This window comes from Bufo gargarizans, chromosome 3 (assembly GCF_014858855.1).
Source record: "Bufo gargarizans isolate SCDJY-AF-19 chromosome 3, ASM1485885v1, whole genome shotgun sequence".
Taxonomy (NCBI): Eukaryota; Metazoa; Chordata; class Amphibia; order Anura; family Bufonidae; genus Bufo; species Bufo gargarizans.
In genome coordinates this window covers 90,963,944-90,978,704 of record NC_058082.1, presented here as the reverse complement: position 1 = coordinate 90,978,704, position 14,761 = coordinate 90,963,944, and the positions used below count along the sequence as shown (strand labels likewise).

Below are 14,761 nucleotides of genomic sequence, written 5' to 3'. Positions count from 1 at the left end.
AGAAATTTGTTATAAAAAAAAAATTGTAATAAAAAAAGTCTTGCTCTGCCTCACTCTGACTGTCGTAAAAAGTGTAACAGATGCTTTATGGATATGAAGCTCATGCTGAACACCATATTTCCTAATGTGTTTTACACCAGACAACTGGCCATAAATACACTAATACATTTCCTGCTTCCCTTCACACAGTACTTTATATTAGAAATCTGGCTGCCTGGAACCACCACAGGGGGGAGCTCAGTGCATAGAAATGTATACAGTTACCATTTATATCAATGGGAGCTGGAAATATTCTCTTTACACAGAGTTTCTCCTAGTAGCGGCTGATGGGAAATACAGTGTATCTATGTCAGTAACAGGAGAAGCTGTTCAGCGCTGACTACCCTCCACCCAGGCCTTATAGCAATTGCGTGGTCTGTCTCCATGGTAGATATGCCAATGGTCAGTGATGAAAATCACTAATAAGCATGAAAGTGGTTAGGATGCATTGATGAGCACCAAGGCAAAGACGTTTTGAGGATTGGTGGAGGGCCAAGCTCAGACAGAATAATCCTCTAGAATGACAGCATTCCTATTCAATTTTGCCTCTTTTGTGTTATTAGTAGTATTAATAGTAGTAGAAGTCATAGTAGAGTTAGCAGTAATAGTATTAGTAGCATTATAGGAACTGAAGGTTAAATGGGACCATGTAGACCTTTGTGAAAGTTGGTGTGATCCATGCTTTCAAAGATAACAGACAATTTGTTTTGGGTCAGAATTACTAATTATGTCATATTGGGTGTTTTTAATTTTAGGAAAGAAATGTACCTATGGACATAAGTGCAAGTATTACCATCCAGAAAGAGGAAATCAACCTCAGCGTTCAGTAGCAGATGAACTTCGTGCTATGTCTCGGAGCAACATTACCAAGTCTGCCAATGAAGTTGGGCTAGTCAAGAGCAACAGTGTTCCATCAAACACCAAGATTGACTCCAACTCAGATGGAAAGCGCTCAGCCCCAAAGAGGCAATCAGACCCCAGTATTAGAACTCAGGCTTATGACTTGGAGGAGAAGCTTCCCTCCAAAAACAAGTTGGAAACAAGGTCTGTGCCATCCTTAGTTAGTATGTCAAGTATGAAACCCCAAAGTACAACTCCATCTCGAAATGGCTTACTTACTACTGTGCATTTACCATCTCAGGACCAAATACCACCCGGACTCTACTCTCCAATGCTAATGTCCACAAAAAATCATGGGACGATCTCATGTGAACAGTACCCCAAATGTGAATCTCCAGTGGATATTGGATATTATTCCATGATGAATGCTTACTCAAACCTCGGTATATCTGGAACCCGGAGTCCAGAACGGCGTTTTTCACTAGACACAGATTACAGGATTAGCTCTGTGGCATCTGACTGCAGCAGTGAAGGTAGTTTGAGCTGTGGAAGTAGTGATTCCTATGCAGGATACAATGACCGTTCCTATGTTAGCTCCCCTGATCCACAACTGGAAGATAATATGAAGTGCCAGCACATTCATTCACACAATCGTTCTCAAGCATTCATGCAAGGCTACCATGACTCTTTGACGAGAGTTCAAAGTTTTGGGCATGAACAAGAGGTGAAGCATCACCACAAGACGCTCCCACCTTATATGTCTTTGCCTCTGCAGCATCCTGTCGTTGCAGCAAGGTCAAGCTGTCCAAATGAGTACCACGTTAGCCAAAAATCGCCTGCATCAAAGAATGGAATTATGGGAAGATCTCTGGTTTCTACAAGAATGGAAAGCATCTCAGATTCCAGACTATATGAAAGCCCACCACAGCGTCAACACAAAACCTATTTAAGTCAAGAAAGTCCCAGAAACTGGGATCGAATGAGTTATGGAGATGCTTATGGTTATCGACCAAACTACCCAATGCTGGGTAACCCTTCCCAACCATGTTATGAGCAATTTGCTTTCCAAAGCCCACCAGAAAGCCAAGATCCTTCTTGGAGGGTACCATATTGTGGAATCCCTCAGGAACCCCAAAGATTTTCAAATACCAGAGAAAAGATTTTTGTGAACTTGTGCAACATCTTTCCAGCAGAACTTGTGCGACTAGTGATGAAAAGAAACCCGCATGTCACTGACGCCCAACAGCTTGCGGCAGCCATTTTGGTGGAAAAATCCCAGTGTGGATATTAAAGATGATAACATAGAAACTATACACCTTTTGCGGTGTGAAGTTTATTTCTTTTGTTCAGCTAATGCTGAAGGAGGTTTGCTACAATAGCATTTGTAATCTCCTTCTCAGCAAGGGGGTTATATAGTAAATCATGTATGTTAATTACTGAGCCATCCATCTCCGATGTACACCAGTATGCTGACATTTTAGCAGTGCTCATCTATTGTATTGAGGTGTGATTGCTCAGTTACAGCACAGGGTTATATGGCATTTGTACTACAAGCAAAGGTTGATTTTTTATTTTATTTTTTTTATTATATATTTTTTTCTTTTTTTTAATGTAATTGCCTTGATACATTACATAACCGGCAGCCTTTGACTTGGGCCAAACATTAATTTTATAGACATAGATATTTTATTTATATTTTCATATATTTGGTGCATCATCTTATTTCCTAATGAACCAGCTTTAAAGCACCAGTCCCTTTTTTTATTTTATTTTTTTACTTGGGCCTCATTACCATGATTACTCCATGTGGTGCCATATGGGGCTCAGCACTGTGCCATATTACAGACATACTGTATCTTCCCCTAGAAGTAATGCCTTCCATGGTATCCAGAGGCATGCGGAGGTACGACAGAGCTCCATAGGCTTCTAATGGGCCAGATTATGGCTCCATACATATCCCCACGCACATGAGCCCTGATATAAGAAGCAATCATCAGTGGTGACGTGCTTGTGGGTTGTTTTTTTTTCTCGTTTTTTTTTACAATTGACAATGATCTACGTTAATACAGTAAAAATAATTAACCACTTCTTCCACTAACACTATCCTTTAGTTCTTCCGAATTAATTTATTATTATTGTTCTATTTATTAATTATTTTTTTCCCCATTGTTCCACTCTAGATTAGAGTTTTGACTGATATCTATGTATATCCTCAGAAAAGGACTAGTGAAATTAAAAAAGGGACTGATTCTTTTCGTAGTGGGCTATTCATACATGTAGTTTATTACATGAACTAAGCGTTATAACACTGTAGATTCTTTGTATTATATGATTCTTTTTCTATAAAACAAAGACCAAACGAGCACTGATTTTATTTTTTACCTATTTATTTTTATGTTTTTTGTTTTGTATTTTGTTGACTAACATGGGTTACGATATATTGATTGATGTACACGCAATGTGCGGCACTTTTATTGTACTTTTTTTATTGATTTTTTTATTTGCTTTATTGATTTTGTTTTTTAAACAGGAGCTAACATGATCAATTTGAATGGGGTTTTCCAGTTTGCATCAACATCCTTTACAATAATCCTTTATGAAGGTCGCTGTAATTTTGTAATGTATTTCTTATAACTTTATTGCTCCTATCTTTCGTTCTGGGCTGTAGTCACATGACCATGTCCATACAGCTCTTTTTTTATTTCCTGTGATGTCATGTCCATGGGCAGGGCAGTGATAGGGGAGTGTAACTAGCTGGGTGGGAGGAGCTATATACTAGCTGGGCGTTGTTAGGGGTGAGGCTGGAGCTGTGGCAGAGGAAGGAGCAGTGCATCATGGGTTTGGTTGGATACAGGAACAGGAAGTGCTACATACAGGATAGAAACAAACCAGAGGGATTTGTTTACATGGTGAAAACGGGTCAGGAGAGTGTACATGAGGCAAGTAGTTACGTGAACATATTTGTTAAAAACCATAGTAATCCCAGAAGAACCCATTAAGGTAAACTGAACTATAGATTCATGTGTGTCTACTTTACGGAAATCTATGTTTACAATCCAGTTTGTAAAAGGGGCACTAATTGAATCCATTTTTTTGTGAATTTTATCCAGTACAGAGGACTTTGTGTTATACACAGTTTTATTGTATCCCTCTGCATTAAGGAGCATAGCTGGAGCTTATAAAACACTGAAGACAGAATAGATGGTGGGGGTTACAGTAGGTATGGAATATTGAAAATGAACATGAAGGCCGACTTTACCATGAACTTCTTATACAGTCAGAGAACTCTCTGGTTGGCCCACACCTTGTGGCTCATGCAGTTTAGCGGAGTCTACTCCTAATTTAAAGGGACCATGCATTTGTTCTGTATAGGGTTGCTCTCGGTTTTATCTGGCTGATGGTAGTCCAAACCGACCCGAGATAAAGTCATTCCTAACGTGTATGTCATATCTAAAAATCCAGATTTCTTGTCTCTTTTATAGACAGTGACAGAACTTTTTCAAGTATTTTTATTTTGATAAACAATAGTTTTTTAGTTCCTCTCAATATTACAACTGTAAATAATTTCATAATTCAGTTTCTGATGCAAATTGTTAGCTTTATGAATACAATTTTCTTTGACCATAATGGCAGTGTTCACAAACAATTTACTTTAGTGTTTTAAATGTGATGGGTAAACTGAAATTCAGCTATTCCCATAGCAGCTGAAGATCCTTTGTGAATGTGACATTCATTTTTATAGGGTGAAACTTTCTACAAAAATGTCTAAAAACGACTGGAATATAGCAGATCTTTTATTGGTGGTGACTGCTTGACAGTTCCCCCATGGGGTTTCTTATTGGTCTCAAGAGAAGTGTCACCAGAGGAGTCTGACTTCCTCTAGCCTCCTGGCACTCCAGCTGTGGTAAAACTATGACTCTCAAGATGTACACTTGCTTGGCTGTTCTCAGAACTCCATAGAAATGAATAGAGCATGCTGGGAGTCATAGTTTCACCACAGCTGGAGTGTCGGAGGTTAGCCATCACTGGTCTAACCCAACTCATTATAGTAATACCATGCCGACTTGCCTAAACCTAATGTGTATAATAGAGCAATGACTAAAAGATAGCCGTAGGCTGAATGATTATTAAGACAACAGCAATATGAATATATGCTAGGTTTAATTACCTCATGGGCGTGTTATTCATTATTGTTTTCAGGCAAATATCATCGTTTTCTTTGAGTAACTTGGCTTGAAGTGGGCAGAGGAAAAAGTAAACCTTCAATAATTTGATGGCAATGATGACAGCAGCAGGAGGGGAGTGTGTTGATCTTGTGGGAGGTAGTGACTTGACCATTGATGCGGTTATGCTACTAAAGACATGGCTGCATGCTCTTGAAGCTATATCATGAATTCTGATAGGCTAGAACAACCTGTAAACAGTCAAATCATAATATGGATAGTGGCAACAGCAGAATAAGCACAACACTTGTCTATGGCTGTGTATGTGTGATATTGAAGTTCAGCCCCAGTCACTTGAATGGGAATGCCCACAGAATGGACAGATGTTGTACTGTTCCTGGGGGCAAAGTTGACGCTTTTCTCTGATCATGGACAACATCTTCAGAACAAGTGGATGGACATAGACAATTAGTAGATGCAGTAGTTGGACCAAAGCTTTTCCACGGTCTTAATTCCAAAACAGATATTTTCTGAAGTAAGCCATTGTTTCATACATTGTGGGTATCAACTAGATTTCAAAAAGGAACATTAAGAGACGTGGTGAAGATTGATCTCAAATAAAAAAAAATGTGATTTGATCTAAAATGTGATATTAGATACAGGTCGTCATTGAATACAATATATATATTTTTTAATACCCCTATAGGTAAATATGAGGTGTATAAATGTAGTGAACCGTAGGGGAGGCAAGGATGGGAGGAATGGTAGTGACTATGATTTGGTAGTAGTACTCAGTTCACAGTGGCAGTCCTCACCCTGACTCTCCCTGGCTCATGCAATGAATGGAGTCATGCAGTGAATGGAGTGTGCACATGTTATTCCCTCAGGGCACTTTCTGAGCTCTTTAGAGGCTCCTGCCTGGTGTTAGGGGGGGGGGGGGACTTTTATATTAGGTGGCTGGCAGAGTGCAAGGCAAGAGGTTAGGAGCAGGGCCCGGTGAATGGTGGAGACAATAACCAGGCCCAGTTAGGTGATAAGAAGGAACAGTTTCTTTATTGAGGAGGATGAGTTGTAGTGCATATAGCAGCAATAGGCACAGTTCTGAGGTATAACACAGAGCTCACTTTTCCCAAAGGCTGTCTATAGGCAGTGGCAATCAGGAGCGGACTGGAATTTTAGTGCCCTGGAAATCCTAAAAGTAGGTGGGTCCAAATTGACAGAAGGCAGGGGAAACACAGGCAGGCAGGGACAACAGAAGTAGGCAAGGCCAGCAACACTGTAGTGCGGTACAAAATACCACCCCAGCAAAACCATATACCACAGTACAGAATACTGCTACCCCTGCTCCAGTATTCGACTGCAGTTGAATTCAGTAAGGCTCCTGTGGCCAAAAGCCAAGTGCATAAGTACCTGATGTTCCTACATTAATTAATGCTGAGCGCATCAGATAGTTATGTACCTGGCCTGAGGCTCAGATGACCCCCTGGACATTGGCCCACCTGGAAATTTCCCTGTAGGGTCTATGGTCTCTCCGAACACTCTGCAATCTTCTCAAAATGTTCATAGGAACAGCAAACTTTCACAATCAGTACTGCAGTTCCCACTGTGGGGTGCAGATCTTCAAACAGATGGCCAATCCTTTATAAAAGTGTGGTGGGCACTGGAGGCAATATACCCTCTCCACAAGCAGTAAGGTCCATAGCCACAAACGAGCATTACCTTTGCTGTCACTTATAGGTGATCCAAAATATTCTGCAGGTAGCTTTCCCGCTTTCTCTCAGGGTTCTCCTGGCACAATTGCTTTTCTCTGTCAGCTTCTTCCTCCATAAGAATGGTGTGCTCCCTGCAAAAAAATTCTCTTTCCTTGCTATCAGCTTCTGCCAGACTCGCATGTTGTAGCTTCAACCTCTAAAACTAGACAAAACTAACCAGACAGGGGCATGAGCAGCACATCATCCTGGCAACAACATCAAGATGCTGACAGATTAACTATTTCCTCGTCTATATTCAACCATGTGGGATACACAGTGCTTAAAATAAAGGACGTTAAGCCCTTTAGCAATAATTAACCCTTGCAGTGGTCCTTTGGGCTACAGCATATAGACAGCAGCTCCTCCAAACTGTAATGATTGGCATTTGACACTCGATTAAAATGTGAAACATTCAGTGGCCTTAGAAGAGGCCGAGATTGATTTCTAAACAATGAATACATAAATGATAAAAGGTATTTATGTGAATCATGCAAATTCTGATAATTTGCGTCTGAATCATTACAAAATCTAGGTTTTAACTTTTTGACAGGCTTTGTTCAAAAATGAATAATGCGTTCATAATGGGATCTTACAGGTTAGCAGAGGGGTTTCCAGATAAGCTTAGTGAATGTAAAAAGTCAGGGATTTGTAAAGAATAACTGAAAAGGGGGAAATACATTTTTAACAAACATTCCTCTGAGGCCAGGTTCACACAGGGTGTCCAGTGCTTCTCTGGTAGCTTACCACAGTAGGTAGTCGTCTATTCTCATTCTCAGGTCATGTACTGTCTTTTTTGGAGCTGCCCTTGTTGTTTTTGTTCAGTAGCCATATGATACTGGGTGACTTAACCCAGTTGTATAGGAAACTGCATGTTGGATGTACTGCACCACTTACTGGACCAAAAAAAAACAACAACTTTGCACATTTCTGGTTTTGTACACCTGTTTTCTCAATGGGGGACATGTACTCTAATATGTGCCATATACCATATGTACTGTCGCACAAGGGCCCGCCATCACCCTTTCAAGCCACTACCTACTGTCTATTAAATTTCATGTAAGGAACCAGTGACTTGATAGGCTCACAATTACAAGGAGCTGGGATTCCACTTAGATTTCAACTAATAGGAAATCTTAACAGAATTTTTGCTAGAAATTTTTTAAGTATCTGTTCCTTCTATCTAATATAAAGCTTCTTTTGATATAATAAGAAAAGTATTTTTTTTTTGTGAAATATTTTTAGCTACATAAAATGTTGTGGTCAGTTGATAGATATTAGAATGGTCAGAAGGACTCCTCATTTATCTAGGGAAGGATAGAGTGTCTGCCAACATTACTACTGGCTCAGTCTTTGTATACAACTAAGGCATTGTTACCTAGCTGGTTCATTTCACTTGAACCTGAACCTACATTTTTGTGGAACTTCAAAGGAACACAAAGCCCCCTAACTTAACCCCAAGAGAGAGGATGTAGGACTGTAGATTAACGGGGCCGTCCAACCACATAAATGTGCATTAAAATAATAAAAGAATAATGCTCACCTTACGGATCTCCTGACACTCCTTGTTCGATTGCCTCCTGGGTCCCTACCGGTTTCTGTAGTGATTGACTGAGGGGGTCACATTTCCATTTTGACAGGGCCCAGGAAGTACAGCGGCGGATGAGGGAACCAGGAAGCATCAGAAGGGGAGTAGTGAGGGATCGGTAAGATGAGCATTGCACTTTGTATTATTGTAATGCAATATAAGCATTTTATTTTAATTTTTTTATACATATGTGGCAACCCCTTTAAAGCTTGTAACATAGGTCTTCAGTCAGCTGGGCCATTTAAGGTGAACATTTAAAGGGGTTTTTCGGTTTGCATCTGCATCCTTTAAAACAATAACTGAGTCCGTTCACACGTCCGCAAATGGGTCCGCATCACTTCCGCAATATCGGGAACGGGTGCAGACCCATTCATTCTCTATAGGGCCGGAAGAGATGCGGAGAGCACACTATGTGCTCTCCGCATCCAATTTCCGGAGTGCGGCCCCGAACTTCCAGGCTTCGGCCCCGAACTTCCGGGACGCGGCTCCGCAAAAAAAAAAAAAAGAACATGTCCTATTCTTGTTAAAAATAGGCAGTTCTATGGGGGGTGCCAGTCGGGTGTATTGAAGGTCCGCAATTTGCGGATCCGCAATACACTACGGACGTGTGAATAGACCCTTATGAAGATAGTTGTATTTCTTTTACCGTTATGTCCATGGGCGGGGCAGTGATAGGGGAGTGTCTATGTAACTAGCAGGGTGGGAGGAGCTATCAACTAGCTGGGCGTTATTAGGGGCAGTAATAGGGGAGTGTCTATGTAACTAGCTGGGTGGGAGGGGCTATATACTAGCTGGGCGTTGTTAGGGGCATTGCTGGAGATGTGGCAGAGGAAGGAGAAGTGCATCATGGGTTTGGCTGGAAGCAGCGACAGGAAGTGCTACATACAGGATGGAAAGAAACCATAGAGAATGGTTTACATGATGAAAATGGGTCAGGAGAGTCCAAACTGAAACAATAAAAGCATGGAGATGTACACGAGGTAAGCAACTATATAAACATATATCTTTTAAAACCATAGTAATCCCAAGAACACCCCTTTAAATCAGTGAAATTGGGTAGTTCGTTCAATCATATTTACTCCAAAATTAAATCCCTTAATTCTCATGCTCATAGCAATGCCAAATCGGTGCACATTGTATAACGTATGATGCTGCTATAGTGCTACCAGAGCAATATTTTAGTTTTATATGAGCGCTTTCTCCAGGAGTTTGCAGAATTTGCAGACAAAGAGTTGGTCTCTCATGAAAGTCCGGACCGCTTGATGACATTATGCAAAGGTTCAGTGACATCCAACAGAGAACAAAAAAATAGTGAAGACTACTCAATTACCCTGTTAATTAGGTAGGGATTCTCCATGTCTATTATTCACCTTATAGGATTGAATGATCAGTCATCAAATCTTAGGCTTTGTTCACATCAGCATTGTGGTTTCCCTTTATAATTTACAATGTTATAGTAAACTCCTTACATGATGGACACTGCTGGAACCCAATGAACCCCAGCCGCATTGACATAATGGGTTCCATCTGACTCCATCAAGGTGTCCATCGTTTTGACTGGAAAAGTAGCACTGTGTGCTGCACTATACTTCCCATCAAAATGACAGAACCCAAGATGGTTAGGAACAGAACCTCCCATGTCAGTGAGAATAGATCCTTAGATTGCCTCCCTTTACTCTAGCTGTGAAGAATGACTTATACTGGCAAAGATTTAGACCAGTTACAGTCCATCCTTGGAAGCCACAGCGCATCCATGAATGAGTCCAAGGTCGGTTACAAGAAAAATGTCAACTTCTAGAACCAAAGGCAAAGTAGACTGAATACTGTCGACCCATATGTAATGCCTTAAAGTCACATTAAAGGGGTTTTCAAACTAAACATTTATGATTGGAGAAGGTTCAACCACTTGGACTCCATTGAGACTGGGAGAGGCAGAAAAAGCCAAAAAAAGTTCTTACACTCTACTGCCCATCTTGGGCACCACTGTAGAGTATATTTTCTATGTACATTAATTCTAAAAGGAAACAACACTATGACATATGCTTTTATTGGCTAATATTTTTTTAAGTCAAATCAACTATTTCAGAGTAAAATGTTATCGGGAAAATAATATTGACAAACTATTTTTTTTTCAAAAAACATTTTTTAGTGAATACATCAAAAATGATATTTTTGCATCCAGAATAAAGAAATTTTACAAGTATATGACAAAAAAATATATGGCTGTTACATCAAAGATATTTTGTAGAACATTTTTTTACGCCTTCCATTTTTATTTTTTTTATATACCCGAAGGGTAATTTCACTAATAACATGGTTTATGTCCAAGCTAGTAGAGATGCGGATATGAAGACTATAAAAAAATAAATCTTTCTTTATCTATGATCTTGCTCATTAGGGGTAAAACCTACTGTCCTAGTCCAAGACAAGATGCAAAAACATCAAAGTTCAGCAAGTAGTTACTGACACTGCTGGACTATGGCATGGGCAAAAGAGGTAATTGCCCTGAGGCCTCCACCATTTTTGAGACTACATTATCTTATTTCTACCTTCTGTAATCTACTGCAGGGTCATCATGGTTTATATCAAGGTTTTTGTTATATAGAGGACAGGGGATTTGAGAATGTGATGCTAGCTACGATGGACCTCAACCTTTCTTTTTTTCCTGTTAGTGCCCAACATGGCTGACATGCTACATATCCAATAACTGGGTTTACTTGTATAAGGTTAGCTATAGACATTTGATCTTAGGCCTCATGCACACGGGGCCGCGGAACGTCCGCATCTTTTGCGGCCAGCACACTGAGTGCTGTCAGCATCTTTTGCGGGCCCATTGAAGTGAATGAGTCCGCATCCGAGCCGACCCAAACAACGGTCATGTGCATGAGGCCTTACTTTGAGTAAATCCTATAGGGTTGTAGGGATAATAATGCTCTGTCAGAGTATCTGGACATATCATGATACATTTGTCCATATATGATCTCCATAGGACCTACTTTTACTACCTTTTTCTAATGTATTTATCAACTTTGTCGAATCTTAATGTTTTAGCTTCCTGGTGACTAATATCTAACCGTACATTGGTTGACCACCAGTTTTAATGAAGTCATAATAAATGTGCCATTTTACAGATACCTGAGTGTCAACATTTTATAAAGTATTTTGGAATAAACATTTTTATAAAGGTATTTTTTTCCAATTCTCTGTATATTACAATGCACAGTCCTGTACCTTCATCAGCATTATTTGCAGATACCACTGTTATTGATTGGATGAACAATTTATTAAAGTCTTTTAAAATTCACTTTTTGGAAAGTCCCTTTGGTTTCATTGTGCTCCCTATGCATATACAGAGTGGCCATGGATCAGAAATGCATAGAGTAACATCAGGAACAACAAGGGCCGGATGGACACAGTAGTATAGTGCCTACAGGGGTCCTGAGAGAAGAATAAATGCTGAAGTAAAAATGATGTATGAATATGGTGAGCACTGAATGTTTAGATGTAAATGATGTGGCTTTATAAGTCAATCGGCCACTCTAAAGCCTATATTAGACAGGCAGATAGTCTGCCAGATCATCGTTAACAAGCATAGTAACATAGTATATAATGCCCAAAAAATACATTTGTCCATCCAGTTCGGCCTGTTATCCTGCAAGATGATCCAGAGGAAGGCAAAAAAAAAAAACCCTGTGAGGTAGAAGCCAATTTTCCCCACTTAAGGGGGAAAAAAATTCCTTCCCGACTCCAATCAGGCAATCAGAATAACTCCCTAGAACCAGGGCGTAGTAACGCTCGTTAGCGATGATCTGGCAGTGTAATACTGCCGCGAATTACCAAATGAATGAAAAAAACACTCATTTATCGGGCAATCCTGATTTTTTAAACTGGTTTAAAAATCATTGTTTGCCAGCGGCAGATCGTGCTGTGCAATCACGAACTGCTGCCAGCAAACAACTAGACAGCATGGGGATGAGCGATGGCATAATGACTGCTCCTACCCATACTGAGGAGGAGATCGCTGCATGTAATAGCAGTAGTCTCCTTCACTAGCGAGCAGACTATTGCCAGAAAGGAATGCTTCCCTCCTGACAATCGCCTGGCTGATCGGTAAATGTCATACAGCCTTAAGTGCTGTGGGAATGAAAGGAGAACAGCGACAATGAGCACATAATGGCAACCAATGCTTGGATGTGAAACGTTAAAAAAGAAAAATTGCATAGGAGATGATAGAAAGGATGGCAGTGGGATTGGAGGAGTGACAATGAGTTACTAGAGGAGATAGATATCAAAGAAGACAATGAGAGAAGAGATAAAGTAAGGGTCGGTGGCCTACACTAAAATACAGTGGGATAGCAGATGAGACAACGGGACAAGAAAAGAGTTTGGAATTGCACATATAACAGGGCAATGAAGAACATGAGGTTCTAATCCTGAACAGATTGCACTAAACTACTGTGTAAGGCCTCATGCACACGACAGTATTTTTTCACGGTCCGCAAAAACGGGGTCCGTAGGTCCGTGATCCGTGACCGTTTTTTCGTCCGTGGGCCTTCCTTGTTTTTTGGAGGATCCAGGGACATGAAAAAAAAGTCGTTTTGGTGTCCGCCTGGCCGTGCGGAGCCAAACGGATCCGTCCTGAATTACAATGCAAGTCAATGGGGACGGATCCGTTTGACGTTGACACAATATGGTGCCATTTCAAACGGATCCGTCCCCATTGACTTTCAATGTAAAGTTTGGAGTCCCTTTTATACCATCGGATCAGAGTTTTCTCCAATCCGATGGTATATTTTAACTTGAAGCGTCCCCATCACCATGGGAACGCCTCTATGTTAGAATATACTGTCGGATATGAGTTAGATCGTGAAAACTCATTTCCGACAGTATATTCTAACACAGAGGCGTTCCCATGGTGATGGGGACGCTTCTAGTTAGAATATACTACAAACTGTGTACATGACTGCTGCCTGGCAGCACCCGATCTCTTACAGGGGGCCGTAATCAGCACAATTAACCCCTCAGGTGCCGCACCTGCAGGGGTTAATTGTACTATCATATCCCCCTGTAAGAGATCAGGGCTGCCAGGCAGCAGGGGGCAGACCCCCCCCCCTCCCCAGTTTGAATATCATTGGTGGCCAGTGCGGCCCCCCCCTCCCTCCCTCTATTGTAATAATTCGTTGGTGGCACAGTGTGCGCCCCCCCCACCCGCCCCCCCTTCCTCCCTTTATTGTAATAATTCATTGGTGGCACAGTGTGCGCCCCCCATCTCCCCCCCCTTCCTCCCTCTATTGTAATAATTCGTTGGTGGCACAGTGTGCGCCCCCCATCGCCCCCCCTTCCTCCCTCTATTGTAATAATTCGTTGGTGGCACAGTGTGCGCCCCCCATCGCCCCACCCTTCCTCCCTCTATTGTAATAATTCGTTGGTGGCACAGTGTGCGCCCCCCATCGGCCCCCCTCCCTCTATAGCATTAACAACATTGGTGGCCAGTGTGCGGCCTCCCATCTTTCCCCCCCCCCCCGATCATTGGTGGCAGCGGAGTTCCGATCGGAGTCCCAGTTTAATCGCTGGGGCTCCGATCGGTAACCATGTCAACCAGGACGCTACTGCAGTCCTGGTTGCCATGGTTACTTAGCAATAGTACAATAGTAGAAGATTCATAGTTACCTGCTGGCTGCTGCGATGTTCGTGTCCGGCCGGGAGCTCCACCTACTGGTAAGTGACAGGTCTATGCGGCGCATTGCTAAATGAACTGTCACTTACCAGTAGGAGGAGCTCCCGGCCGGACACAGACATCGCAGCAGCCAGCAGGTAAGTATGAATCTTCTACTATTGTACTATTGCTAAGTAACCATGGCAACCAGGGCTGCAGTAGCTTCCTGGTAGCCATGGTTACCGATCGGAGCCCCAGCGATTAAACTGGGACTCCGATCGGAACTCTGCTGCCACTAATGATCGGGGGGGGGGGGAGATGGGAGGCCGCACACTGGCCACCGATGTTGTTAATGCTATAGAGGGGGGGCGATGGGGGGCACACACTGTGCCACCAACGAATTATTACAATAGAGGGAGGAAGGGGGGGCGGGGGGCCGCACACTGTGCCACCAACGAATTATTACAATAGAGGGAGGAAGGGGGGGCCAGGGGGGGGCGCACACTGTGCCACCAACGAATTATTACAATAGAGGGAGGAAGGGGGGGCGGGGGGCCGCACACTGTGCCACCAACAAATTATTACAATAGAGGGAGGAAGGGGGGGGGCGGGGGGCCGCACACTGTGCCACCAACCTATTATTACAATAGAGGGAGGGAGGGGGGGGCCGCACTGGCCACCAATGATATTCAAACTGGGGAGGGGGGGGTCTGCCCCCTGCTGCCTG

At 42.1% G+C, this 14,761-nt stretch overlaps 1 protein-coding gene across 1 annotated transcript in view; it reads left to right on the top strand.

The window, feature by feature from the left end:
• ZC3H12C (zinc finger CCCH-type containing 12C) overlaps positions 1-2,170 on the top strand; it is a 57,652-nt gene extending 55,482 nt beyond the window's left edge. The window contains exon 6 of the mRNA XM_044285472.1: positions 795-2,170. Within this exon, the coding sequence (XP_044141407.1) occupies positions 795-2,170 (1,376 nt within the window). The remainder of the gene's footprint in view (positions 1-794) is intronic.
• The last annotated feature ends 12,591 nt before the right edge of the window (positions 2,171-14,761 follow it).